A 27945-nucleotide genomic window follows, 5' to 3' on the forward strand; every position below is an offset into this window, starting at 1 on the left:
AGAAGACGGAGCCTGTAGAGGAAGCGAGAAGCAAACCCAAAGGCAACTGATGTATCTGAGTACCACTCTGGACTTAATAACCTCAAACTCATGAATCTGTGTTTCATAGGCGCACATTGTCATTATAGCAATTTTCCACCATAACATATTATATGGAGAAATCTTGAAAGCAGGAATTCATCTGGCACCCTACTTGCAGATGGGAAGGATCATAGTGTGGACGCTGACTTGCCATCAAAGTTCTTGAGAAGTTTGTCATGGGAGCCCCTTCTGATATGAACTGAGTTGTTAGCTGTTGCTAAATGATAGCGTAGTTTGTGTAACAGACACAAAACTACTCAGAGGTTGGACCTGAACTAGCAACACCACACCAGGTGGTGTTAAAAGTCATCAGATTATACTCATATACTGCTACCACTGTATGGGAATAAATTTAAAACAGTGAATAAAATGGCAGAAGATAAATATATTAAGAATTATTCTCTGTCCTGCTGAACATCTTTTTTAAGTAGATGACTACTTCTAATGTCACTGACATATTGAAGTACTGAGCTACAACACTTGATAAAAGCATAATGCAATACTAACCACTTACTCCTTTGTTCTTTATTTGTAGGTCAAGATGTGGTTAAGTATAAAAAGTATCTTATGGATGTACTCTACGTTAGTTATAACATACATGCTACCTAAAGGTAAGTCTGTTATACACAGAACCATTTATTAAAGTTCATTTTAGTGGTCCAATTGGTACGGTATTTCCCAGGACTGGGGAAACAACCCAGACTCAGAAGATTCAGTTTCTGGTCTTGCCTTTGCTGCCCTTTTTGCTGCACTGTTTAACTAACTTTGTTTCTGTGTTCTCCTCATTGCCTTACTGGTTTATATAGAAAACTCTTAGTGGATGGGCATGTTTTTGACAAGGTTTTTACATGCCTGTCTGATGTCTCCTGAGGTTTGTATGTGCCATTACTATAATTCAAGTAATAATAAAGAAAGTGCCATAAGATTACATTGTGTAAAGCAAAATAGATTGCTTTCTCAAAATATTAAAGGATGTGTTTTAATCTTGTAACCTGTGCTTCTGAAATGTTGGACTTCTTGGCCAGGTGTGTCTTGCACCTTCGTTTTCCATGATCTACTAAGGACCTCCTTGCAGTAGATGAGGTGAGGTCTGACAGGGGCAGCTAATTTTGGTGGAGGGCAGACACGTTCCATGGGAGCTTCAACCTGGTGCCATGGAGGGAGGAGCAAGCAGTGGCATGGGAGCAGGAGCAGGTTCCTGGGACAGACCTGGCCAGGCTGCAGAAGTGGTGAATGAAATGGAGTAGTTTTTGGGCTACAGGAATACTGGTCTGGCATAGCTCCCAGTCAGATCCCAATGCATGTGCTCGTGTATGTCGTGCCACAGCAACCTTTTGCGTCCATAGGTCACAGCTCGCACCCTCTCTGTATTCAGGGTGAAAGATGCCACGAGCAAGTGGGTACAGGGGGAACCAGTAGCCCCAGATTCTGCTTTGCTCTGTGATCTGTCAAGGGGAAGCTGGGGACAGGCCTCTGGAGTGGACAGTCTGGCTGCCAGCCCCCTATTGTGGGAGGCCTGCCAAGAGCTAATCTGGTGGCAGGTAGGTCCCTTGCCTGGAGCAAGGATGTGTTAGGGAAGCTGCAGGTCTTCAGTTTGGGTGGAAAGGAAGAGCCCCTACTACTTCTCTTGGTGATTACATGCTAACACTAAAGTATGTGTTCATGTGTGGTTGCCATGGTTGTTTGGAAGTTTGAGTCACGGTTTTAGTAAGGAAAAGGTCCCTACAGCCGCTGCAGACTCACAAAATTGGGATAATAGCTTTCCCAAGCCTCAAAGCAAGATTTTTCATCCCTCTCTCTCTTTTTTTTTTTTTTTTTTTAATTTTCATTTCTTTCCAGGAATTCTTCAAACTGATTTTAGCCTTTGGGAAAATCAAAAGTGCTATTTTTTTTTCCTCCAGCTTGAACACTGTTGCTAGCAAAGTTTTTAAGTAGTCCTAGAAGATGAAGGAAAATACTGTTGTGCTTAGTGGAGCCAACTAAAAAAAAGTGTTTTTTTTTCCTCAGGCAGGTTGGGACACCTTCTTTTACTGTTTCCTACCATAACTTCCCCCTTAAAGTTAGTTTTGTTTTTCCATTCTTCATTAAGCATATGACAGCCCAGGACAATCAAACTTGTCCTCAGGGAAAAGAGACCCAAAGCTTCAGGCAGAGGGCAAGCCACTAAAACTCAGCTTCCATTTTCTTATTTGTGGAGGGCTTAGACTGATTTCATTATTAAATCTCAAGCTTTGTTTTTGATCCCCCCAGTTTTTTACTTGGTAAGATGTCTGTAAGTGTAGACTGATGTATGAATCTTGGATGCACAGCTGACATTTAATAATTTGTTCACATGAAGCATTTTGAGAGATAAAGTAAGCAATTGTCAGTAGAGGTCATAGACTTGCAGAGTTGGAACTTGGAAGTTTTTATTTGATAAGCTACTTACTTATACTTAAAGGGGTCTTATATGAAAGGTGAAGAGAGACTTTTTACCAGAGCAGAACAAGGGCAACAATTTTAAACTGCAAGACAATAGGTTTAGATTGGACATTAGGAAGAAATTTTTTACAGTAAGGGTGGTGAGACACTGAAACAGGTTGTCCAGAGAAGTTGTGGATGCCCCATCCCTGGAAGTGTTCAAAGTCAGGTTGGATGAGGCTTCCAGCAACTTGAGGTAGCAGAACATGTCCCTGCCCATGGCAGGGGGCTTAAACTAGATGATCTTTGAAGGTCCCTTCCAAACCACTCTGTGATTCTATGTTATAGCTTTCTTTAAGGCAGAAATGTCTGTTTTAAGATACAGGAAAAGGAAGAGCTGCTAGCAATAATTAGCTTCAAAATGGAGTAAATGGTAGTACATCACTCACACGAGTAGAGGTCTAAAGATAAGATTTTACCTGAAAATCAACCTTGGTATGGAGAACATGCAAGGAGATAGAATAAGTAAGGCAAAGGAATCTAACAAGAAATCTAAACTTGATGTTTCTGGTATGACCTATTGAAAGTCTCTTCATGTTTACTTAGGGCATAGTTCCATGGTCAGTCTAATTGCACATACATTTTAGCACTAGATAGGATAGTCCTGCCCCTTTTCCATCGCCTGGTGCTATTTTTTGCGCTTTCCTTTGTGATGACACTGGTATTTATGTGGGTATATGGCCCGCTGAATCAGGTAAATGACTTGTTTGAAAGAGCATATGGCATTTCTTGCAGATTATTTTTCCACTGGATCAGACCTTTGATCTGACTCACTGCCTTGTGCAAATTCTAGTGCTGGCAGAATTCAGGGATTGGGAGTACATCATTGTAAGTGGGGAGGAGTGGGATGGATCCTTAGAGTGGTAGAACATGGAATGGCACCTTTAGATATCCCTGACTTACTCCACCTTTTATCACCTCTTAAATGGCTCATGTTGTCTCGAGAGTAGAATTTTTAGTACTTAAACAAGTTCCCTATGAATGTCTCAGTAAGGGCTTCTCAGGAATGTAGACCAAGTCCTGACTGGTCCTTATTTGCCTGAATCTTTTGGAAGGAATTCAGAAAGACCCTTAAGTTCCTAGAATACACTGTGAACTTTGTGTGTTTTATTTTTGAAGTTGGGGACCATACTTTTTCCATAGAGAGTTGTAAACCTGTTCAAAGAATGACCATGGTGAAGAAGGCAAAGATGAAAAACTTTTTCCTTCTCATGAATTGATCCAACATAGTCTGTGGGATCAACCTATATTCTTCTGTTTTGTAGAAATGTCAGTCAATTTCTGTAATAACATTTTTGAGGATGAGTGTTACAAGATTACAGACAAACTTTACAAGTACAGCTGTTTCTTTTGTTTAAAAAACACTCTAAAAATAAAATGTATCTCTGCCTTTTGAAGAGTTAGATGACTTAAGTTTTGAGGAGTTAGACATCTTAAGTTTCAACTTTCTTCTTTTTAAATCCTGAATTTGAATATAAAATTGAAGCCTTGAAATCTTTCATGACACACAAATTCCCGTGCTTTCAATTCCACAATGGATTGGATCACTCCATATGATTTAATTAAATTTAATTAAATAGTCACTTCAGTATGATGCATTGCAATATTTCCTTTAAAAACTTTCAGGCAAGATGTTCTGAAAGTTTAAAATTTTTCTTTTGAGATTTACATGGGAAGTTTGTCAAACTCAGCAGTTATTTTTAAAGTCTAAATCCTGGAATCCGTGAGACTTACTATTAAGTCATAGTAAAACTGAAGCTTAATTTAGAACACAGCAAGCTATAAGCAAGCAAGGTTTTATGCTTTCACCACTAATCATTAGTCCTGTCTTTGTTTTCTCTTCTACTCTCATCTTTGTGAATAGTCACATTCATAAGTACTTAGCATGTTTGCGTGGTGTGCTCGTTGACTTTTTATGGAGCAACAGAACTATTTTTCCTTTGAGGGAAAATTGAGAATGGTCTTGCATGGTTTCTTTAAGACTTTAAATTCTCAGATGGGTGTCAGGAGGCCAGCAGGAAATATGGTGTAATCTTCTGGGGTCACAGGAGTGCACCTCTGCGAGACCTTTGCTGTTTGCTCTGGTGCATGTGAAGGATTAATGGCAGAAGTTCATGAACAAGTTTTACACCTACTGCTAGTGTGGCATTTACTCTGAGCTAGCTGGTGTTAGGATATTGTAGTTTACAAACTGGACCTTTTGATTATGATCAGTGTTGGAGTTTATCTTACCCATTTTTAAGCAACTATTTCTCATCCCATGAGTGAGTATGCTTTTGTGAAAGCCCTGTAATCCAGAAGACAGTAGAAATCCCCTAGACTGCAGTGTGTGATATGTTCTTTCAAAGGTGTATAAATAATATATCAGTTTAAACAGCAGTTTATCTGATCATGTTTATGTTCTGTATGTTCTATAAAATACCTGTGTGCATGCCTATGGTGTCTGCATATATTATGTTGACTTCTGCCGCTACATTTGCCTGGCTTCCAGTGAATTTCTTGCAGAATATGAAAGTAGTTGTTTCTTTATGGCTCTATGCCTCCTCCTCTTATTCTGGTTGCTTATATCTCAAATCGCTTGGTAAAGGACTCAGTGAGAGTTTTTGTTGGGTCTCAGTCTGTTACCTCTGCTGTCAGTTTCATACAAGTTTGTGTAAGGGGTACATTCATTTTAATTTATCGTTATCTTCATTATAAGATTTATGGTTAACGAAAACACTTTTCCTAGGCTCAGTGGTAGTAGCCAGATAACAGAACACGTAATTTTATTGATCCTTGCTATTGCTGCTGCTAGGCAGGGCAGTATAACATATGTCTAGGCAGGTTGTTGATGAACTACATAATGAGATTCAATTTTCTTTTGTCTCATAAATTTGGCTTAAAAGAAATAGAACCTTTTATTCTTTAAGCATGTGGTTTTTGTCTGCATAGTCAACAGCAATATTCTGTTCAGTTAAGCTTAATTACATAGCAAAATTGCTCCTTTAAGCAGGCATTCTTTTCTTCAGACTTGTCCATTACAGACCTACTGGTCTGTTCATTATAGTTAATGTAATACAACAGGGCAGAATTCTCTCTTTATATCTCTGTTTTAGTTTTGTAAGATTTGCAACAGTAAAAGTGTACAAGTTCTAGGGAAAGAGACTTTGTTCTCAAGGAAAAAGTTCTTCTGTAGTTAGTCTCCCACTTCAAAAGAAATATATCAAGCAATATGTCATTGGTAGGATAAGCTGACTTTGCAGCTGAAATGGTAGACTGGGAGGACCTAAGGCAGTTTTGCTAGGGATGAAAGCATGAAAAGGCAAGCTGGAATTTTTATTTTTTGAAAGAAAGGGTGCACTGCATGCCATCATCCCCATGATAAACTGATACAAATTCATAGCCATAGCTTTAGGTTTGGTGAAAATAAGACAGTAACAAGTTGTGGCAAAATCCTACCCAGTAAGTTAGACCTGACTGGACTGTTGTCTGTCAGGGCGTTGCATGGGAGAAGTTTTCATTCTGCATTCTGTTCTTGCTACTTATTCTGGTTCTGGAGATACTTAATATTTAAACAGGGGAAGACAACAAAAATACCCAACTGCTAAGGCATGCAATCTACTGAATCTGCCCATGATCTGATTGCATTGCGCTGCTTGCAGCCCAGCTATGTAGTCCTGTCATATTGCACAAATCTCCCATTGACTTTGCTGGGAGTTCTGCTGAGATATGTGTTTGTGGCTGGGTAATTTGGACTTAGCTATTTTGTTTCTTTATTATCTTATGTATTTTCCCTAATAAATTAATTATGCATGTGATACATATTAGTTAGCAACAGAAACAAAAATGCTGTATTAATCGCCAACCGTCTTAGTAATTTCAAAACTATCCTCTTGCTTAAGAGTACATGATATTACAGGTGTTCTAGGTCCTAAATGGCGAGGTGGAAGTATGATATGAAACAATGTTGGCAAATACCTTCTTTTCTCAGCTTGTGTTCCAATTTACAAACAGTTACAAAATGTTTTGTTCATATTTTTGTCCACTGTGTCCCTTCTGAGGAATAGTCTATCACATACTGTTGATAGTGGCTGAAGAGGAGACATAACATGGAGTATAAGCATAGGGAAAATGCTAAAGGAACAAAAAGGGCTATATGGATTAATAGAAGATATTGATGCTTTCTGCATTGACTAATTAATTTGGACTCCTGCAAGTAATCAAGCTTTTTGGAACTGTGCAGGAACATCACTTAATCTTACGTTTCAGTACCAAATATTTTTTTTTTTCCCGGTAGGGAAAATCTTTCCCCCTTGTTAAAAAAAAAGAATGCATTACATTGTGTTTTATAATGCTTTCTACAGTTGGATGGGCATGTTTGTAGCTACATGGTCTCCTATTCTGGGATGTAGCCCAATTTAGGATAGATCTAGTTTGCATAGCACAGTCATATGTATTGTTTGCCAAGGGTTTCAGTCTGCTGATGTGAAGACACTAATTTTAAAGAGAGGAAATTTCCTCAGGGTTCAGTGCTGGTATTCCAGATCCCTCATAACCAGAACGAATGTTCTCAAAAGCTTATTAAAATTCTGTCAGTCAGAATAATTATAACTAGTCCATTTTTCATTTAAGAAGTTCCTGTAATGTATATAGATGACAGGAGATCATAATAAATACGAAATATTTTGAGACTGATTTTAATCTCCCACCTGTGCAATTTGGCAGTAATTCCATCACAACTGATGGGACTGAGTATTCATTCTGTTTCTTTATCTCCTACCCCACTGTAATTCAGTGAAGTTTCAAGAAATTAAAGGTGATATAAAAGGCAGTGGTGTTTCCATATTGTACATCTTTCGGATAAAATCCGTCCTTTCTAGTTTTTAGCAATCAATTGACTCTAGGTGAGTTGAGTTTTTATTTCCTTATGGAAATAAACCCCCCCCCTCAATTAAATTTTTTTTCCTAAAGAAATGTGTAAGCAATCAAAGCTTTTGAGCTGGTCTTTAGTCTTCAGTAACTTCTACAAGCTTGTCTTCAATCATTGTGAATCCTTCAGTCTTCAGTTTTACATTGGACCTGTTCTTGTCTTTCACTGTTTTACAAATATAATCTTGTTAGGTCTGGGCCCGAAGTGTATGAAGTGATTAACTTGTTTGACTATTACATGTGAGTTGTACTATCACTGGTCTCTGTTTACAAATTCATGGAAGAATGAAAATTTCACCGCATGCCTGAATCACAGAGCGAGCATCTTGCTGGTAAATGTGCTCAGACAGTGCTATTCTATATGAACATTTCAGCTGAGCTTTGGATGCAGTGCATCTTTTTTGGCACAGCACTGCCCCATTGTTGTATACTATCTCTGGTCTAATCGGTTTGATACAGTCATCTTGAGTGTGTCTGCATTGTGTGACCAATAGTTTCTAGTTAGGTAGGCATGGATGGAAAGGACCTGAGGACTTCCATTCAAACTTCTGGGTCTTGCCTGTTCAGTCTTTTTGTTTGTTTGATTGGTTTTTGTTTTTTCTGGTTAGCACCTTATTATTAAAATGCTTGGCCATCAAGCTGGTGATTCTTGTATTGAACCTTTTTAGATAATACTATTAATACTTTATCCTGTATAAAGTAATCTGTTAAAAATAATCAACTTAATGAGCAATTTTACCATTTTTTTCCCCTTCCCTTTTTTCTCCCAAAAATCTTCTACTCTTTATGGAGAGATGATATTTTTTCATGGTAGATAAATAACTAGATAATTTTCATGTGCTGGTGTCTCCTGTTTCATGTATCGTTCTGTTGGTGGCTAGTATTTGAAGTTATTGTATTTCCAAATTTTATGAATCCTAGCTCACTTCAAATTAATGATCAACCTGTTCCACCTTTCAGAAAATGGTAGAGTGCAGGACAGTGAAAAACGTAAGATAGACACTGTTATGCATCAGCTTTTAATCTTCATTAAGTCATTATGTATGGTGAAATAACATCACATAAAAAAGTAAATCCAATAAAAATCCTCTCTTCAGACAGTTGTTGTGTGCAGGTTGGATGAACAGTAGTCAATTTTCCCCTCAGGATATTGTCAGATGGAAGTATTTCACTGTAAAGTGTTTGCAGCTGGAGATGTCATAAAAACTGGTAAAGGTCCTATCATGTCAAGTCTGAGCCAAGTAGGGGCTTTCTGTGTGCTTTACTTCCTTCTTTGCTTTAACATTCAGAAATACCAGAAATACTTCATTTCTGCAATGTGTTAAAGTGCCTGAGACTACAAAGAAATAATTTTAAAAGAATGACCATTTGGGACAATCTCACTGGAAAGACTTTTGTTTCAGCATGCATGCAATAAAAAGAGTTAACCCTTGAAAGAATAATGGAATAAGGGATGTCATGTATTCAAAGTCATGGGCTATGATTTACTCCTAGGACAGGAGCAAATGAACAAGCTACTGTGAGGTAAGGCAAGGTGTAAATGTCAGTACCTTCCCTGTGTGCATGCTTTTGGTCAGCAATAGATGTCAGATAACTCATCATCTTTCACGCAGAGTGGTCTTCCTCCGATGAAGTAAAAAAACATAGCCCTTACAGTTCATCCATCACCTAAAATTTCAACACAGTTTCTGAAGAAGGTCAGTAGCTTGGTGACTGTAACAAATGGAGAAAATAAGTCAGAAAGCAGTGAGTTAAATTTGCCCAAATAGAGAAGGGTTCTATCAGCAGCCTAGGATATTGGTGCAAACTCTTTTTTTAGCTTATACTAATCATCCTGTTACAGATCTGCTAAGGTTTGGATTTCAGGTCTTGCACGTCTGTGAATCGTTAAATAACAATGAAATGTATCTTTTTCCAATTTTGCTGTTCCACTGATGTGATTTCTCCTTTCTCTCCCCTCTCTCCCCTTTTTCTAGTCAAAGCAGAAAAAAAAACCCTGGTAAAGGGATCCCTCTCTGGAACTTCAGTCCTGCCATGCTTCTTTTCAACCACACCCACCATAGCCTCCAGCTATGCAGCTGAGTATCTTCGAATCAAATGGTCAAAGATTGAACTGGATAAAAGTGGGAAAGATGCAAAAGAAACCACGGTCCTGGTGGCCCAAAATGGCAACATCAAAATAGGTCAAAGCTACAAAGACAGAGTGTCTGTTCCGACCCATTCAGAGGAGACCGGTGATGCTTCGCTGACTTTCTCTAAGCTGCGTGCAAGTGACGCAGGGGTGTATCGCTGTGATGTTATGTACGGAGTTGAAGACACACAAGGCATTGTATCATTGGCTGTTGAGGGTAAGAATTTATCTATTTCATTTGTAGTCAACAGTGATCCCAGTTAAAACAGTAAAAGTTAGTAATTAACGTCTAACTAGAGAGCATTTAAAGGAAGGTCTTTACCAACTAACCCTTCCTTAATGGTTCACTGTTCCCATTCTCTTTCTGTCTTTTATTTATTCTTATTAATCTTTTCCAATCTATATCTCTTTTATTTCTCACTTACACCTTTGGAGAGGAACAAATTTCCTGGAACAAATGCTGTTACATTATTCCCAAACTAGTTTGGTACTTTGGGTTTCTATCATTTGCAAGACAAGCTCCTTCTTTTACTTTTTTTTTTTTTTTTTAGAAGATACTTCTGAAGTTTTCTCAAACCAGGCCTTGTGAAACATGATACATGTTGTACTAATACATCTGTCTGAAAATGTCAGTGTCCTTACAAGAAGACATATGTGGCAGGCAGAAGCAGTTTCTTTTTAATTGTTTGTGTAGGATGAAAACAAGCAACTGGCTTGCTACTGGAGCTGTGGTTGGCCTGTCTTGCCACTTGATGTACAAAACCATAATGCCAACAAAACTGGGAGCCACACTTTCTGTGATAGGAACATCAAGCACAAAGAAAGTTTCTTTTGTCCCAGCGTTAAAGTTTGGATGGAAAGGTAGGAAGAAACCCATCTGGAAGAAGTTGCAGCAAAGCAAGTAGGGAGGTGGCTGCTAATGTTCTTCCATGTGGAGGACCCAGGGCTAAGAGTTTGCTTGCCACCACTATAAGGAAATAGCCTTCAAAACTTTGAGGGGGAGAAGTGTGCATATAAAGAGATAGAAGAGGCAGGCCTTTCAAAAGCATGTACGTTGCAAAAGGAACATCTGATCTATAGGTGTTTTTCTCCTAAGACCATGCCTATACAGCATAAGTACAGTGCAGAGACCGTTTCATAGCCTGGTGCTGTATAGTCCTGTCAGTTTGGCGCTGAGCCTGAGCTAACAAACTGTGCTGAAAGCAGGACGTATTAGCCCAGGCTCTGTGCCATGTAAATGCAAATTCTGGATCCAAATTACTGTGCGTGCTTATAACAACACTGTGCTGTGTGGATGAACCAGCTCACGTGAGCCTTAATTTTGGGCTTTGCCTTGCACTTCTTTGCACTTAGGTGTTTTTTGAAAGTTCAGTATTTACTCAAATGACTGAATCCCAAAACAAACATTAATATCTGCTGCTGGAAATTATGGCTTTGGCTAAAATTATTTTTGTGAGCTTACTACTACATTGTTCTTCCAATATGCTTAACCTAATTTGAACAGCCTTCTGATGTTGATTCAGTGAAAGGTTTTGAAGGTGTGGTCTTAACTTGGAAATGCAATAAAACAATGTAACCATTAATGTCTGTATAACTTCATATACTGTTTAGTCCTAATGCCAAAAGCAAAAGAAATCCTGGTTTGAACATTACTTTTCAGAAATGAGTGTACCTGGCATTCCTTATTCCTTTTCAAGTACTCCCTTGACTACATATCTATATCCAGGAGCAGCAGACGTGTACTACAAAAAAAACCCCTGATGATTTATAGCAATACTTTAGCTTCTGTTGTTAGTGCTCCTGTAAAAGACTGCAATGAGATAAACTGATCAGATTTTTTTTTTAATTGAAAGAAAATTTCACACACTCCATTTTCTTTCTGCAACTGTTATTTTCCTTGATCGCTTTAATGTCAAAATTTCAGGAGAGGATAAAGCCAGATCTTGACCCACATGGAAAATAGCATTTTTAGATTATAATTTGTGTATTCCATTCTTCATTTTCTACTTTAGGTAAACAAATGTCATTTATCAAGCTCAAAAGGATTTTATGTAAATATTGTTGCCCAAATTTTCTGCCCTCATTTCAGTAAGGCTTTGTGAGGGTTTTTTTTGTGATTTCAGCTTTTATTTTAAAAACCCCACAAAACAGAAATATTAGCCCCAAATGTAATTTATTTCCAGTATGCTGTCTTTTCGAATCTGCACCCCAAGTGATAACAATTGGAGAGACATGGTCTTCTGAACACTGTCTTTGTACACTCTTCACTGCCTGTTTGCACTGTCGTTAGCGTGGTGTGGGGAGATTTTTGCACATTAATTGCAGTAACTTTGGAGCTGACGGCTAGCATGGTTCAGCACTGTGCTCTGGTCAGCTCTCCTGGGTGGAGCTGGTGCTGGTGCCTGCAGGGCGACCCATGAAGTAATGGTAAAATTATCACCCGTTCTGCTATTCTGCACATTTTACGCTCATCACAAGTGAAACATAAAACGCATTTGTGTAGCACTCTTTTTCTGAGGACTGAGCAGGCATGTGTTGCTTTAGCTTTTCAATGGATTAGAACTATGCAGTAACCCTCGCTCAGGTAGCACTTTCTTGATCCTATATTTTAACCCTAATGTGAAGCAGAATTATTTTATTAAAGTTATTATGCTTCTGCAAAATTCCCTGTGTGGGGCAACTTAGGTGTGGGAAGATACGTTACTAATGCTTCATCTATTTCTTTAAGTGCCAACCCTATTATGTGTATTAAGTCCAATTTAATAAATTTCTCAGAAATGGCCAAATGAAGTAGAGCAAAGCTTATCTGCATCATTCTGCTGAAGTAGGTGAAATTGCTCTTTTGTTATTTTGATAGCTTTGTGGGGTTTGTATGTTTTTTCTGTTTGGATATTTTTAAACCCATGCAGGACTTGAGTTCTAGATATTTTCCAGTTTTCCATTTGTTTTATGGACATTCCCTCATTCAAAACTTTCAAACAAAAAGCACATTACAGCATCATTGAAACAGGTAGATAAGCTCAGACAACTGTACTGTTTGTTTTTCAAATGGACCTTTGCAAGTAAGATAATATATAACTGGGAGAGCTAACTTTTATTCTGTTCACCAGGAGCTCAGAGAAATCACCAAGACACTGTGCCTTAAGATGGTATCTGGTATCTGCTGAGCAGTGCTTACCTGTATGTGTATCATTAGCTTGTGATAGAGGTGAAATAACTTGATTTGAACCCTGTTTAAACCGCTCAGCTTAAAGTCAAGTCTCAGCTGCTTTATTTTTACTAGGGGTATAAGAGTGGTTGTGTTCCTGTTACTAACTGGGTTGACTTGGCTGTGTGTACAGTCCTGGGGATCTGATCTGGGAAAGACATAGCAATGCAGGACTAGAAGGACATGCTGGGTCACTTAATCTAGTTCTTTTGGTATTGAAAGTAACCATGTTACATGCTGCATGCCTTTGCTAATTCCAAAATCAAATGAGAGCATCCATTCACATTTGTTATCAGGTGCTTTGCATATTTCACCTCTAAGATCAGTGGGGTTAGATTGAACTGTGCCCTATATGTTACTATTTTCATTTTACAGCTGGTGAAAGTGTAAGAGAGAGGAGTGAGACACTTAATTTTAGCCCACGCAGGAAGTTTCGGGGCAGCCAGGTGCCTGCCCTGCTCGTTAATCTCAACCGCAGAGCTGTCCTTGAAGCAGTGCCAATGTGGACAGTGCCGACAGGTCTGCAGGCTCGCGCAGAGGGGCAGTTTCATCACCCTAGATACCTCCTTTCCTGTTACTAATTGTGGGAAGTGCTTTCCTTACACCCTGGTTGCTGCTATAATTACATTGACCTCTCAGACAAGGATATTTCATGTTCAAAATGGATCTAACAGTATTACAGTGTTACATGCTTCAGCTTCTTACAAGAAGAGAAATATGCAGAACAAGTAATTTATATTCATCTTTCCTTCCACATGTTGTCTCTGTCTTCTCTGCATGTGTCTCTGCAATTTTCCTTTTTTCTCAGGAGCAATTCTTCCTTTGTCAGCTCTTGTAATTTCATCTTTTTACAGTGTTTTGAGCTTTTCTTCTGACCATTCTTGATGTTATTGAACCCACAAATCAAACTGTCTCACATTAAGAGTCCTTGCTCTCATAGCTTTTGTTGTTGTTCTTAGTCATTTCCTTGCCACTGTTGTCTGAAAATGTCAGGTCTCAGGAGCCTTCAGATACTTTGGAGACATGGTTTCTCTTCTCAGTAGCTAACACTGAGCTGCCACTTCCTTCCCACTTTAAGCTTCTTTTGGAAACTGGTGGGTTTTCACTGTATCCCACTAGAGACATACTGAAACAAAGTGGAGGTTGATGAGCAGCAGGAAATGCCTTCTGAAGATCATCCTCAAGTGTTCACTTACCTGCTAATAGTTTACCAAACACAATTTCACCACCTTGACTTGGATGCCAAGTCTAAAATTAGGAAACCTGAAGTCAGGGTGGGACTTCTTTCACCTTCAACAATTTAAGGTCGCGTGCCTAGTCTAAGCTAAGCATGCAGGCTCATGCTACTTCCAGCTCCTCTCTGAAGAGAGTCTTGGGTGAGATGAGTTCTGTGGCAGTCCATATCCTTGGTCACCAATTAAAGATATTTAGATGACTAGTCTAGTCTAGACTTCTAACCTTTAGGCAAAGCAAACTTTGGTAAGTTGAATCCTGGAAATGGTTTTATAGAAGTATTGTTGTACCTCTCTGCCAACATTTATTCCCTCTCTCTAGTTATAACTAAGTCCATTTGTATAAAATAGTTTTGAGATACCTTGTAAAAAGCTGACCTAGAAGTGCAATGTAACAGTACTCTTCATTCGGGAACATAATTGAATATTTAAAGAAATTCTTGTTTTGTTTGGTGAGATGATATTGGGCAATAAAAAATAATATGTATAACCAAGTGTAATCAAAAAGAAGAAATCTGAACAACCCACTCATTTGAGATGATTTTTTGTTATCCTCCTTGGAGATGATTGGATTTAAAGAGATCAAATTGGCAAATGGTATCCTTCCAGTTTTATTGCTCTTTTTTCATATTTTGTTGGTGAATATTTTTTACCAATAATGAGAGCACTTTATCCTTTTCTTACTAATGTATTGGGAGACCACTTTTTTCATGGGCTTCATTTTGCTAGTTTCTGTTTGATTCTGCTGCAAGCCTGAGAGACTTCTTTAGTCTTTTTAGTTTTGTGTGGTTTTTTTTTTAAAAAAAAGCAAAGAAAATCCTAGGCTTAAAATACTGACCTTGTTAATGGAAAGAAGCAGCAATTAGGGAAGCAGAGTAGATGGTAATTCACATTTTAATTTTTATGCAAACTCTTCTTTCTTGCAGGCATTATTATGATAATAAATGGGAATTGTTTCCAATGTGGGAATGCTGCCACTCAATTGTGCTGTTAGCCCTCAGAGATTGTGTGTTGACAACCTAATAGATTTATTCTCTCTGCAGCCAGAACTCTCCTTCATTATCTCTTAAGTATGGCATTTGAAGAGACGCTTTTATTTAATCTTTTAGACTTATCTGTCTTGAAACCTTACCACCTCTTGATGTTGAACTTCCATGCTTCCTTGCTAACTAAATTAACATGGGCTGATGCATTTTTAAGCTTGTGTTTTTCTCTCCTGCATCATGGATCCCAAGGAATCTCTGACTTCTGTAGCTGTCAAGGAAAGAGCACAATGGGTAGCAGGCATCAAAGAGTGGGAGAAGGCAATTTATTTCTGGGTGAGAAAGACCCAGGATCTACGTGTAAGGCATGTCAGGAACAGGAAAGCAAGTGTTTTGATCAAGCTGCCGTGTCCCTCAGGTAGGGACTGGGCACACGGCAGCCAATGGGCAGGCTGGTGGGGTTTCTGCTTCAGGTTCAATGGAGGATCTTTGGTGGGAGACCTCTGAGCCCAGGCAGTGCATGGCATGCCTTCACAGGCAGGATGGTAAAGCAGAGGCCAGTACTAATGGCTAAACTGGTTTTATGATGTTGGTCATCCCCCAGTATGAGGGGCTGTATTTTTTTTTTTTTTTTAAGTAATTGTAACTTAAGTAGCAGTGCCTTGGCCTCACTGAACACTTGTGTGACCTAGTACGTTGCTGTGCAGGGATAACGCTTGGGCAGGTGATGCCACTGTGTATTTAGAGATTAATACAGATGTAGAAAAGAAGTCCTCCCCCTGAGAAAAATACAGGTGAAGTTTAACACCAATCACTTTCCTCATCTGGACCAACTTGGTCAGAAGAGCTCACATACACCTGCACACAATTGCATTGCTCTGTGAGGACAGACACAAAGATTTTGCATGGAGGAGCAGCTTGAGAGTTAGTGCAAGAAGTCTCTGTCCCTGGAGAGCAGGAGGTGCTGGGGCTGCAGAGCGGAGGGGTTGGTATGCACTTCCTCTCCCCATGAGGAGAAGTTCCTTCAGGCGTTTGGCAAGGGGATGATGCAAGGCAAGCCTGTTCTTCTCAGATTGCCAAAGCCTAAGGCAGGGGTCAGAAGATGGGTGCCAAGCCTCCAATGATGAACACAAATGAAACAGCTGAAAATGCTGCCCTATTCCTTTCCTTTCATACAGTGCTCAGTCCTGTAACCTCTATTTTGGTGTGTATTTGTAATGTGAATTTTCTTCTGCATTAAAGGTGAGGAGGATAACCAAACTGTGTAGTAGCTTTGGCAGTGGGTTGGGGGTTATTTCAGGGGTCTGCACCACAGTGGCTAAGGTTTGAACATAAAAATTAACAGAATAACAACCACTACCATCATAATCTTTTATCTTTGGATATTCTTTGCTGTGTGAAACAACTTCTGAAATTCAGGCTTTATGTGACTCCAAGAGCGCTTGTTGCAGCGGTGTGAGCTCACTAGTGAAAGTGAACTGTAATTTATTATCCGTACCAGGAGCCCTTCCCCTGCAGATTTTGCCCTTCTGCAGAGGTTTTGCTGCACGATACCCTGGCAAGTAATAAAGCAAAGCTGTAACTCAAAGGTGTGAAACCACAGAGCCAGGCTTTTAACCGTGGAAGCCCCATTTTGTTAAAAGTGAAGTATTTTACGTTTTCTGATCTAAGACAAGGATAAATGATTAAAAGACGTTCTCTCTTGCTCAGGAAGAATTGAATTTTGGATGCTACAAATTGTTTTCCTGTGAGTGCTCTTTCTTGCAGATGTTGCTACTGCTTCCTGTAATTACACTGACTTTGTTTGCCAAATGTTCAGCGACAACATTATACTGCTGTAGTCTGTTTTCCAGTTGCTTTATTTGTTCTTAGGACACATCCTTTCTTGCTTTTTCTTTCAGAGAGGAAAAAAAGGAAAAAAAAATCCTTTACAAATGTTTTAAAGTGCAAAAACTTGGACAATGGATTTTGCCCCTCTCTGTCTAACTGAAACAATGAAAGTCCTGCACTTTAATCTTCTTAGCCCCAGGGGGTCTTCTAATTATTGCAGCTGTTGCACAGGCTTATACATACTGACGTCCTCCTTCCCATTCATCTTGGAGGCTCTTTTATGTCCATTAGCTCCTCACTGGAAATGGAAGAGCCTTCAGCTCTAAGAATAGGTGAAGTTTACCTTTTGGATCAGGGTGAGGAGAACAAAGCATTCTCCAAGTTCCTTTCCAGGATTTACAAATGACTAAAGGCTCTTCTCAGCACTGCAAAAGCTACTTTAAATTAGCAGCAAGATTAACTCTTTAGTCCTGCCTTATTCAGGTATCCCAAATATATGCCAGCTAGGAAGGGCAGTGGTTGCTTCCAACACGGAATAAATGAGAGGCAAGATAGCTGGTTCTGGAGAATGCAGTCATATATGTAAGTAGTAGGATGCTTTGAAAAAATACAAGTTTGGAGGAATATATTGCCATCTCCTGCTAAGTTAATGAACCTTTTCGTGGTTGCACTGAGCAGCAGTGCTCTTGTGCCCTTTTGAAGTCATATGGCATCAGTTAAGCAGTCTTACAAAAAACCAACAAAAGAAGAGGCAATTAATCTAAATTCATGTAAAATACATTTTAACTAAGATTAAAAGAGAACAACAATTTGAATGAACAAATTGTTTCACATGCTTGCGCATTTCTGTTTTGACCCTGAGTTATAGAGTTAGTGTCAAATATTGTATACTGCAGAAACACCAATGCTACCAAAAGAAAGGTTTAAAATGTTTGTATATATTCAAGAATAACATTCAGTAAATACTAGATCCCCAGATTGTGACTATTATTATGGGTTTGTACTTATGATTCAGGGTAAATGTTTTACCTGCTGCTGTTGTGAGCTTTGTAAAGCTTGTCCATTTCTTTTTTCTAGTCCCAGAACAACAAGCAAGTCCCCTGAACTCATATTTTTGTTTACCACCATGCTACTTAACATAGTAATACTCATTTATAGTAGCAGGTAACTTGCTCACAGTGTCAACCAATGTTACTGAATTCTGAATATGTTAAAATAAATATTTTAATGCATACCACAGCATAAAATATTTCTCCAATTCATATTTTTGTTATTTTAAGCTTTTAAATTCCAAACATGATTAGTTGCTGTTGCCTAACTCTTTTTATGTTGTTAGTGCTCTGTTTTGAAACATGTGGTAAAGGACAGTGTTGTTTAGTGTACACAAAGCCAAAATATGCACATACACATATATAAATATATACATATTTGTATAAATAAAGTTTTGCAGATCTTAAGACGATGTAAATGGTATGTAAATTTGCCGCAACTAGGCAATGAAGGATGCCCTATAACAGAGAAAATGCAGGGATACAGGAGCTGGTAAAGCTCTCTCTCTGACATTCCTTTACGATCTCTCCTGGTACAGGTAGTTCACATAAATATGAAAATGTGCTTAAGGCTGTACTCTATCACCAAGGCTGTCTGGAGTGGTGTGGCCCCCATCCATGCTGTTCTGCTCCTTTGGCTTCCAGCACAGGATGAAGATGTGCACTAGAAGTTATCGGTCTTTTCTAGCTCCTGAAGTCTGCCCAGAAATTGTTTGGAAGGGTGTTATGGGTCCTGGGCCAAATAATGCAGTGAACTAATCTAACAATTTAACAGCCTTGATGACTGAATTGCAGACACCTGGAATATCTAATTTAGTAATGTAAACATAGCCAATATCTTTCAGGGTGTATTCTTCATCTGTCACTGTTGCCAAACAATGCTTGGGTCCATTAGAAGCTGAAAATACATCATTGCTTGGAAGAAGCACTGTTCATGATGGGTTCTGTCAGTGGTTTCTGAAAAGGCATTTTATGGGGACGCTAATGGTCTGTAAAATTCCAGTTAGTGGCTGCAGCTGGAATGTGACTCCATATTAAATGATGGAATTTTGGGATTCCCAGTGTTTCCTCTTCTATTTCCTCTTTCTCTGCCAGTAGCTTTGATAAAATTGGTCTCTGATTGAGGTTTAACCTATCTGTGAGTAGTTACAAGATAATGTATTTTATTTTAATTTCAGAAACTGTCTTAGTGAATCACAACAAGCAGAAAAATGTTTATTTTATATTTATTGGCCATATCTAGACCTTTGATGAGTGGCAAAATTTTACTGAATTTTTCTGCATGAGAAAAAGTATTTCTAAATATATTGGAACCTCTTGAATCAACATTTTACTAAGTTACACATATTTCTATTTTTTCGTAAATTAGCAGACTTCTATCTTTCAACAATGGTCTAATAGCAAAGCTTTGTTGTTAAATTCATTATTGCTACAGTGCCACCATTTTCGCAAACTGTATTACAGTATGTTATTTCTTCATCATGAAGTACTCCAATAAAATCATCAGAGAAAAGGAACATTTTATGGTTTATTTTTCTTGCTTTGTAGCCATTCTGTGTAGTGGGTACTTTATGGTGTTGCAATGCTCTGAAGATTTTAGAGTGCAATAAGTGAGATTAAATGTTATTTTTCAGAGATCATTGGGGGACATATTTTTGACGCTAACCTGTAAAAGACACTGGCAATTTGGGGGAAGTGATTTTGCAAGGTGGAATATCTGTTTTCTGCCATTTCAGAGTTGGTGTCCTTTATAGTTTGTTTTAGGTGTGCATATGCAGCTGTTGCCGAATTCAGTGGGAATTTTATATATTTATATATATCTCTCTCTCTCAAACAGAATGTGGCTTCTAGACAGATCCTGTCTTAACCAAAACCATCTTAACTTTAGGCCTCCCTCTCCAAATGTCTGATATGCTCAAGTAACTTTTGAAATTGTTGAGATTCTTTCCAGAACCAGAAAGGCCCCAAATAAAAGCAAGCTTTGTTTTGTCTGTATCATTAGTAGTGTGTGCAGGAAAACATGGATATGAAAAATTGACCAACAGCCATATATTTATAAATGTTATATTTGGACTAAGTTTTGATGCATAGGAACAGACATCAGGGCCATCACCAATTAACAAATCTCCATCAAAAGTACAATTTATTTGATGCCCCCATTGGTCATGACTCACTGCAGCTAGCAGACCTCAAGCACTCAAGGGATCCCCATTCACTATTGGCACTTCTGCATGCAGTTACGGCAGCTGTCTGCTTCAGAAAGTCTATTTTTAAGCACACTCTTTCTGAGGACTAGATGTGCTTAGTCTTTTCTGGTCACGCAGTTTGACTTGCAGTTGGGTGTAGTCCAATAAACCAACACGTCGGGTAATGCTGTTAGCGCAAGCAGCTTTGCCTGCAGTCCGATTAGCTGACCAGCACTTGCAGCTGGAAGAGTTTGGATATATCATTGACATATTTTAGCATCCATTCTCCCTTTTGATCAATATTTTCTGTAAAACATCAGTAAAAATGCATTTATGGTTTAATTACTTTTTTTCCTGTGTGTACAGTGAATATAATTTCACCAACTATTAATAACCTAAGGTGTTATATAATTACTAGCAGCCACTAGAGGGGGGGACATCGTTTATATGATAGGATATCTTTTAGCCTTTTACTGTTTATGTTGGACCCATCTGTTTTCAGCATTGTAAAATTACCTAGGTAAAGTTATAGTATGATGATGATTGCAGAAACAATACAAAATATGTCACTAATGTAAGATTTTGTCTTTTCAGGTGTTGTATTTCACTATCGTGCAGCAACCAGCAGGTATACTCTGAATTTTACACAAGCTCAGAAAACTTGTCTGGACAATGGTGCTGTCATAGCAAGCCCAGAACAACTGAAAGCAGCCTATGAAGATGGATTTGAGCAGTGTGATGCTGGCTGGTTGTCTGACCAGACTGTTAGGTGAGACAATTAAAAGGCCCTTTGACACAGTTTCCCAAAATTAATATGCCTAACCTGTACAGACTAAAAACGCTGATTTATTGTAATAATCAATATGAGCATGCTGCATTTCAGGTATCCAATTAGACATCCAAGAATTGGATGCTTTGGAGATAAAATGGGAAAGAAAGGAGTCAGAACATATGGGCGCCGTTTTCCTAATGAAACATATGATGTGTATTGCTATGTGGAACGCATGGAAGGTAAGATAGATCCATATTTACTCTGCACTGCAAAATTTAAAAATCACTGGAGATTCTAATGTAGAAAGGCAAAGAAATAAGAATTTCTGTGTAAAATAAGTTTTAGCTGTTTGAATCTGAAGAGAATTGCTGAATGAAGTAAACCTATAGTTTGTGGTCTGGCAGGCCTTAATTAAAAGTGAATGTGAAGCCTACAAAGAGACAGTCAGGTTTACAGCTGCTATAGTTAGTGCAGTAGATCTTAGAAAAGTTGCTGTTGAAGCATCTTATTTTTTGAATGTTATAAAAGGATTTTCAAGGAAATGCATTTAATGTTTGAGAAACTATATATACTATGTATATAAAAAGATGGATATAGTACATGTGCTAACTGTATTATAGTTCATAAAGTATGTAATTAAGGTTTTTATGTCCCCATGGCATAAAATTAGATAGATATTTAATTGCAATCCAAGTTTAATAATATCCTTTTGAAAAAGGGGCATCTCAGCATCAAAAAGAAACAAACAAGCAAGAACTTTCCAATGAGGAATATGGATCTTCTTTAGTAAAATTCTTTGCAAGTCCAGAGTGCAACTGTAGTCTTTTCAGAAGTTGCTAATTAAATGGCTCTAATGCAGCAACGTGATTATGACTCTGCCACGTAGTGACCATGGATCCTGTTGTGAACCCCGTGGTATATTGTTGATCCATGGGTAGTCTCTATGATCAGTCTTTATTCAACAAAGAGTTTGATTTTTCTGTGATTTTTCTGTAAATTTTTCTGTGATTGGGTAGTGCCAGCATGCAGAAATCTCCATATTACAGGTGTGATGTTGTAATAATTTCTTATAATCTCTCTTCTGGAAATGAATTTAACTATATTCTTTCAGTGGGCATATAGGTATGTTCCAGACACCAGATATCCTTAGACATGACTGTGACTAGTTAAATATATATACTTAAAATATAAATGCAGAAATAGCCTTTCCTGTCCTGTAGCCTATTTTTTTTGGCTTTATGCTGGTTATGCACATGGGAACTTCATTCTGGTACAGAAATACTCTTCAACACGGACCAAAGTACATTTTCCATTTACCACAGTGGTCTGAGTGTGTCACACTGCTGCTTTTCACAAAAAGAAATTTTGACTAATCTGTATCATTCCTGGATATCTGTAATCATTCCGTGTTCTTCACAATGCCTAGTTCCATTCCCTCTTAGGAACAGAGAAATGTAACTTACTATGGAGAAGCTTATCCTGGATGCATGTGAGCCAGCAGTTTTCCAGGGTCAAATATTCTCACTGAGCTTTTAAAAATAAAAATTAAAAAAAGTCAAAACTGAAGCCTATTTCATTGACACTAATGTTCTCTGCTCAGAACAACCTTGAATCAGGCCCTGAGGTTCAAAGAGGTTGCAGCAACTGTGCAGTCTTCTTTGATGAAAATGCACATGCATAGGTTTTCAGTTTCACATGGACATTAATTGATTCTTCTTTGTTACTAAGTTTCATTTACCAAGATTTATGGGCTGGCATTCCTCTCTGGATAGTTGTACATTTCTGTCTTATTGTTGTCGGTGAGAATCTGTTTAAATATATGCATATCTTTGTGGCCTATCATCTGGACTGCAGTAATGTGATCTGCTTGGATATGAAGGCTTCAGCATCTAAGAAATATAAGCTAGCACAGCATATTGAGGAGATTTGGTCTATCAACCAGGTAACAATAAGGACGTTCTTTTTACCATCCTCCTTGCACAGTAGCTTCCTGTGGAAAACTTATTAAAGCAAATGCACAGTTTCAGCTTTTATCTTAAAGTCTCCATAGCCTGGGATAAGGGTTAAAGACCTACAAGGACAAGACCTGATTGACCACTTCACCTCTGGGATTCATTTAAACTCTCCAAGACTGTTACAAAGCCTGTTGTATGGTAACAGAATGCTCATAGGGATGGGTACAGGTTCAGAATGAAACTTGGCAGGAAGCAAAGATGGTATAAATGTATTATACTGACATGCAGAGTATCTATCTGGATGAAGAGAAACAGGTGTGTGTTAGGAAGACACAATACCACATCATGGTATAGTGCGGGATAAATTATTCCTCAGTGCCTTCACAGAAACCTGAGCCTCTGAGCCAGACTTCCTTTTTAAGATGGAACTAAGGAGACAAGATGGCTTTGTCTATATAACAGAATCAGTTTCTAAAAGAACAAAGGTTAATTTCAAATGCAGAGCTTGTTTGAAATTACATAGCACCAATGAGATTACACTATGGAATCACTCATCCACAAAAAACCAGAAAATTAGATAAAATGTCATCGGAAGTTATTGGAAAGTGAACATGGCAGTAAACTAGACCTGTGTTTTGTTTGCTGTATTGTAACACATTCATACATTGGTAAAAGACTTAGAGTCCGAGATTTAAGGTTAAGCCAAATGTCTGATTTCTCTGTCCACCAAAGGCTGATTCGGCCAGGTATGACCTTTCTCTTGTAATGAGTGCTCTCAACTCCTCATTAATACAAAGGGCATACATGGTACTTAGCATACTGTAGAACTGTGCTTAAATATGATTTTTTCCATGTAAATTTGAAAGTCCAAATCTGCATAGCCTGTCCTGATTCAATGCTAAATCTTTTAGACTTAACTTGCACTAAATAGGTCCTTATTTGGAGAGCCTGTATCAGTGGGATGACTATTCATGGAATAACATGGTGCTTGATTAATGATATCAAAATCTGGGCCATAATGAGAATGTCATCATGGAAGTCATTGAACAGTTATTGGTCTGTTGGCCGCTATTAGTGTGTTGCCCCAGAAGGCCATAAATGGTGGTAGGAATTCTTGCAATACATTTAAAAATAAATGTGTGTTGAATTTACAGTGCTAATTTGGGTACTTGCACTGAGGATTTGTAGGAACCCCATCATTTCAGTTTTCTTCCTTTCTGGCATAAAATCACAAAGTTAGCCAGAGACATGGATTTCTCCTTGAAACACAAAATATTAACTTAAATTAAAACCAGTTGTCTAGGCTAACTCTTACCATTTCCTTGTTCTGAAGAAAGCCAGAGAGAGTAAAGACTGCACAACTATAAACTAAATATTTCGAGTTTTGCTAGAATACACAGAAGAATAATTATGGGAAAGATTTAAAATTTCTGAGCTCTTAGTGATAAAAATAAGAATCTGGAGTCAAAATACATTAAATAGGTACTGGACATGGTCTGTTAAAAATTGATTTACATTTCTCATATTTTGTTACATATTTCAGTGTACCAAACATTGACAAAAACATTTAAGATACCTTTAACTGTAGGAGATTATTTACTAATAAAGTGTTTAATCTAAAGTGATTGAACTGCAAAGGTTTGGATATAGCTCTGAGGTTCTTCAAACACCTCCAGCTGAAGCGGTGTCTGCACCAGTGTCTTCTCTGGAATAATTCCTTGAATGGAAATGGGCAATGCGGAAGGAGGAGTTTCCATTCTGTCTTTAGATAAGCGTGTATGTGATTGATTTGACATTGCTGTGGTGTCAGAAACGAAGAAAAAGTGAGATCTGCTCGCCAAAGCCCACTAGTGATGTGAGGGACTGTGAGTGTGTGGTGTGGAGCCAAAGCACAAACTGCTCCATGAGGCATTGTCTTCTGGCCAAAGCCAGTTAGAAACCATATATGTCTAAGAAGTGTATGTAATATGCAGACGAGGACTCATGCTAAGAAAGTTATTTTGGGGTGGCTGTGGGGAAGATTATGCAGTCTCCCTTCCATGCACCATTCCCCCCGCAGTGAGTGCAGGGAAGAAAAAGAAAAAACAAAACCAGATGTCCTTTGAATACTTTCCACCTAGTCTCATACAGTTTTGCTATTGTCATGGAAATTTCTGTGAGAATAATAAGAATTAAAGAAGTCATAGTCTAAAACATGGCTTCAGGTAAAAAGTTTCTTCTGTGTTTTGGGCAGTTAAAGATCTTCTCTGTAGTCCGTTCTGATTCTGGAGCAACAATTAGTTTAAGTTTTAAAACAGGGACACAGAGAAAAAGGTCTTTTTTTCTTAGTTCAGGGCCTGTGGTAGAGTCACAGCCTTTGCATTGGCTTATACTGGACACTTCTCCAGCCTTGCATTGTGTGACCTGATTGTGTGGCCTATGGATCCAAGCATTCTCAAGAGGGGTACAGAGCCCAAACAGAGTAAACTAAAAAGGAAATAATGTCATGGTGGTTTTATGCATGACATTGTATTTGAGCTCATAATGTGATAAAGCTCATGTCTGGGGAGATCCAAAAATCCTAATGTCTAAATGATTTTTGTAACAATAAGGCACAAAAAAAGAATCATATAGAATGCAAAGTTCATTTTCCCCCTCTGTATAAGTAAAAGCCAGTGACACTCTGCAGCTACAGCAGAGCTCTCTAAGGGTATAGCGGTTGCCATGCTACTCTTCATGCTTGAGGGCAAGTCTGTAGAAAAAGCATACTCTTCCAGTCTTGTGAAATGTAGTGGATTCCTGTTCAGCCTATGGTTTTGCATAGAATAGACCTTAGACATTCAGGAGAGTTTAATTAAATCATTATTGATGTGTATCAAAAGGAATCAACTAACTTGTTTTAACATGTAAGAGAAAAAGACTTCTCCAGCTTTGTCTAGCCTTCTGCTTTAAAGTTGAACCTAGCTACTTAGTAGGTCTTTGTGGTTTTCCAGTCCTAGAGAGTGTTTCACAGTAATTCGTTAAGGATACCTTTTTATTAGTCCGGTGTGTCAGAGAACTAGCCCTTAACAGAAGCAGGATGGAAGAAGGCAAGTGCCACTGAGACAAGGCATTTTTTCTGTGCAGTTTGGGAAAGAGGGAGAAGACTGGAGCATGTGCTGGATTAGTAAACGGTAGTTTACTAATTAGTAAATGGTGAAGACAGATTAAACTTTTCAGGTCTGTCTTGGCCCAAATGTATCCGTGTGTTTTTTCCAAAGTATTCAAGTGGTTTCCATTGTCTTCACACATGTGTGGAGAGGAGGGATAGATGTGGGCAGTATCTCTTCCCTCCTTGGTGTACAAGCACTCTAGCAGTCCTGTTGATGGCTGCTGCTGCCTTTTTGTGTGGGCCTTTTGGCCAAAGAGAGAAAGAGAGGAGGAGGAAATGGAAATCCTTGGGGCACATGGTCCTCAAGGTGCAAGAGTAAATGCTTTAGTCCCTAAAGCGCCCATGGTATTCCTGCTTCTTTGCATGCTTTATTCCGTTCTAGAAATGAAGGTTTGGACAGATTCCATGTTTCTGAGGAAAAGAAAGTCATGATGGCAGTGTCCCATCACTGCCTGAGCTTTGAACTGCCAGCCATGTGGCTGTGACCAAATATTTGAGGAACAGCAACATCAGATTATAGCTGCAGGTGGGGAAATGTCCTTAGAATGTTCCATATAACATCAGAAAAGATGAAACTTTGTGACTTTTAGCCATCTTTCATACCTGACTCAGGGAACCTTGATCTGCAACTGTAGTCACACAACCCTGGAGTTCTAACATCTCCTGGATATCTCTTGGATATTATTATATCTTCCTTTAGTTGACACTGAATGTTGTGGAGATTGTAGAATCTTAGCACCAAACCTCAAGGTAAAGAGTAAAGATTGTGAGCACCAAATTCCAGATAGGACAATAATAATGAACGCTTCCATTGCTCTGGGAGAGCAAAATGGGGGGAAAGACTAAAAATATTAGAGCAAAATAAATACAAATATCTCCTCAGTATTTGTCATTCCCTCACATGGACTGGATAATAGCAAGGACATTTCATATGTGGTTGATCCATAGCAGCTGGTACGTTGCCAGATTTGTCAAAAGATTTCAGCAGGAGACTCATAGGTTACCTCTTAAGTTTCTCTGCAATTTGAGAGAATTCCAATTGCAGAGAATTTCAGACATCTGTAAAACTTTTGTCATGGACTTGCACGTGATGCATTCGTCTGCCAGGTGCAAGTGACTTGTAGCTCATTTTGTTGTGCCTGGCACGGTGGGTGATGGCATGTGAAGTTGAGGAGATGATGCTCTGCTCTGGGAGGAGAATGCCACATAGTCAGGCTCAAAGATCTCCTCTAGGAAGCAGCAGCCCACCAATCCATTAATTGTGGTTTCATCTATGGAAAAAGAAATTACTGTGAGATCTGTGCTGGAGGGCTTACACCTAGATTCATTACTTCTGCCCTAGTCAATACATGTTGTGCATAGACCCCCGGCTATGATTCTAGCCTGTCCTTATTTCTGTGCTTGCTTTTAAGATGTGTGATTCATGAAATTCACATCTACAAACATGCCCAGCTTAGTGAGACGTCTCCTTATGAGGGAGAATAAGTGGATTAATCTTCAAAAGAATGAAGCTTGCTATAAAACCAGCTGATAAGTCTGTAGATCTTAAGCTTTTTCCTTGGGGGTTGTAGTGAATCAGCTTTTGCCTTCAAGAGAAAAACCTGGCGGCTTCATCTTGTTTGATATATTTGAAGGAGAGGGAAAAAGAATGACTTTCATCAGGTGTCTTGTTTTAACCAAGCAAAGCACACACATGTATCGGGAAAATCATGGTGACTCTTCAAGTGCTCTGATCGCTGAGGCTGGACAATCAGCCTGAATCTTGATTTGAAACAGGAGCCAGCAATAATATACATTACATTATTGTTTGCGGTCTAAACATTGTCATCGTCTCCATTTCACCCCCTGATACTGTAGAACTAGTTTCTCATCATCTGCTGGCCTAAGCCCTGGGTTTTGCCTGCATAATAGTGCTAAGTTACCCGGAGTGTACTCCATCTATAAAAACATTGCACATGGTTTTTAACATACACAAAATTGGGTCTGCCCTGTTTTGGTGTTGGTGGCATTGTCATTCGTT

At 38.6% G+C, this 27945-nt stretch overlaps 1 protein-coding gene across 1 annotated transcript in view; it reads left to right on the forward strand.

Moving 5' to 3' along the window:
- Positions 1 to 622: 622 nt before the first annotated feature.
- Positions 623 to 27945, forward strand: part of VCAN (versican) — a gene marked incomplete at its 5' end in the record, with an annotated part of 102773 nt that continues 75450 nt past the window's right edge. Inside the window, 4 exons of the mRNA XM_082013490.1 lie at positions 623 to 692; positions 9426 to 9797; positions 20663 to 20837; positions 20952 to 21079. Of these exons, the coding sequence (XP_081869616.1) occupies positions 623 to 692; positions 9426 to 9797; positions 20663 to 20837; positions 20952 to 21079 (745 nt within the window). The remainder of the gene's footprint in view (positions 693 to 9425; positions 9798 to 20662; positions 20838 to 20951; positions 21080 to 27945) is intronic.

This window comes from Phaethon aethereus (genome assembly GCF_964289735.1).
Source record: "Phaethon aethereus genome assembly, chromosome: Z".
In the NCBI taxonomy this organism is placed as follows: Eukaryota; Metazoa; Chordata; class Aves; order Phaethontiformes; family Phaethontidae; genus Phaethon; species Phaethon aethereus.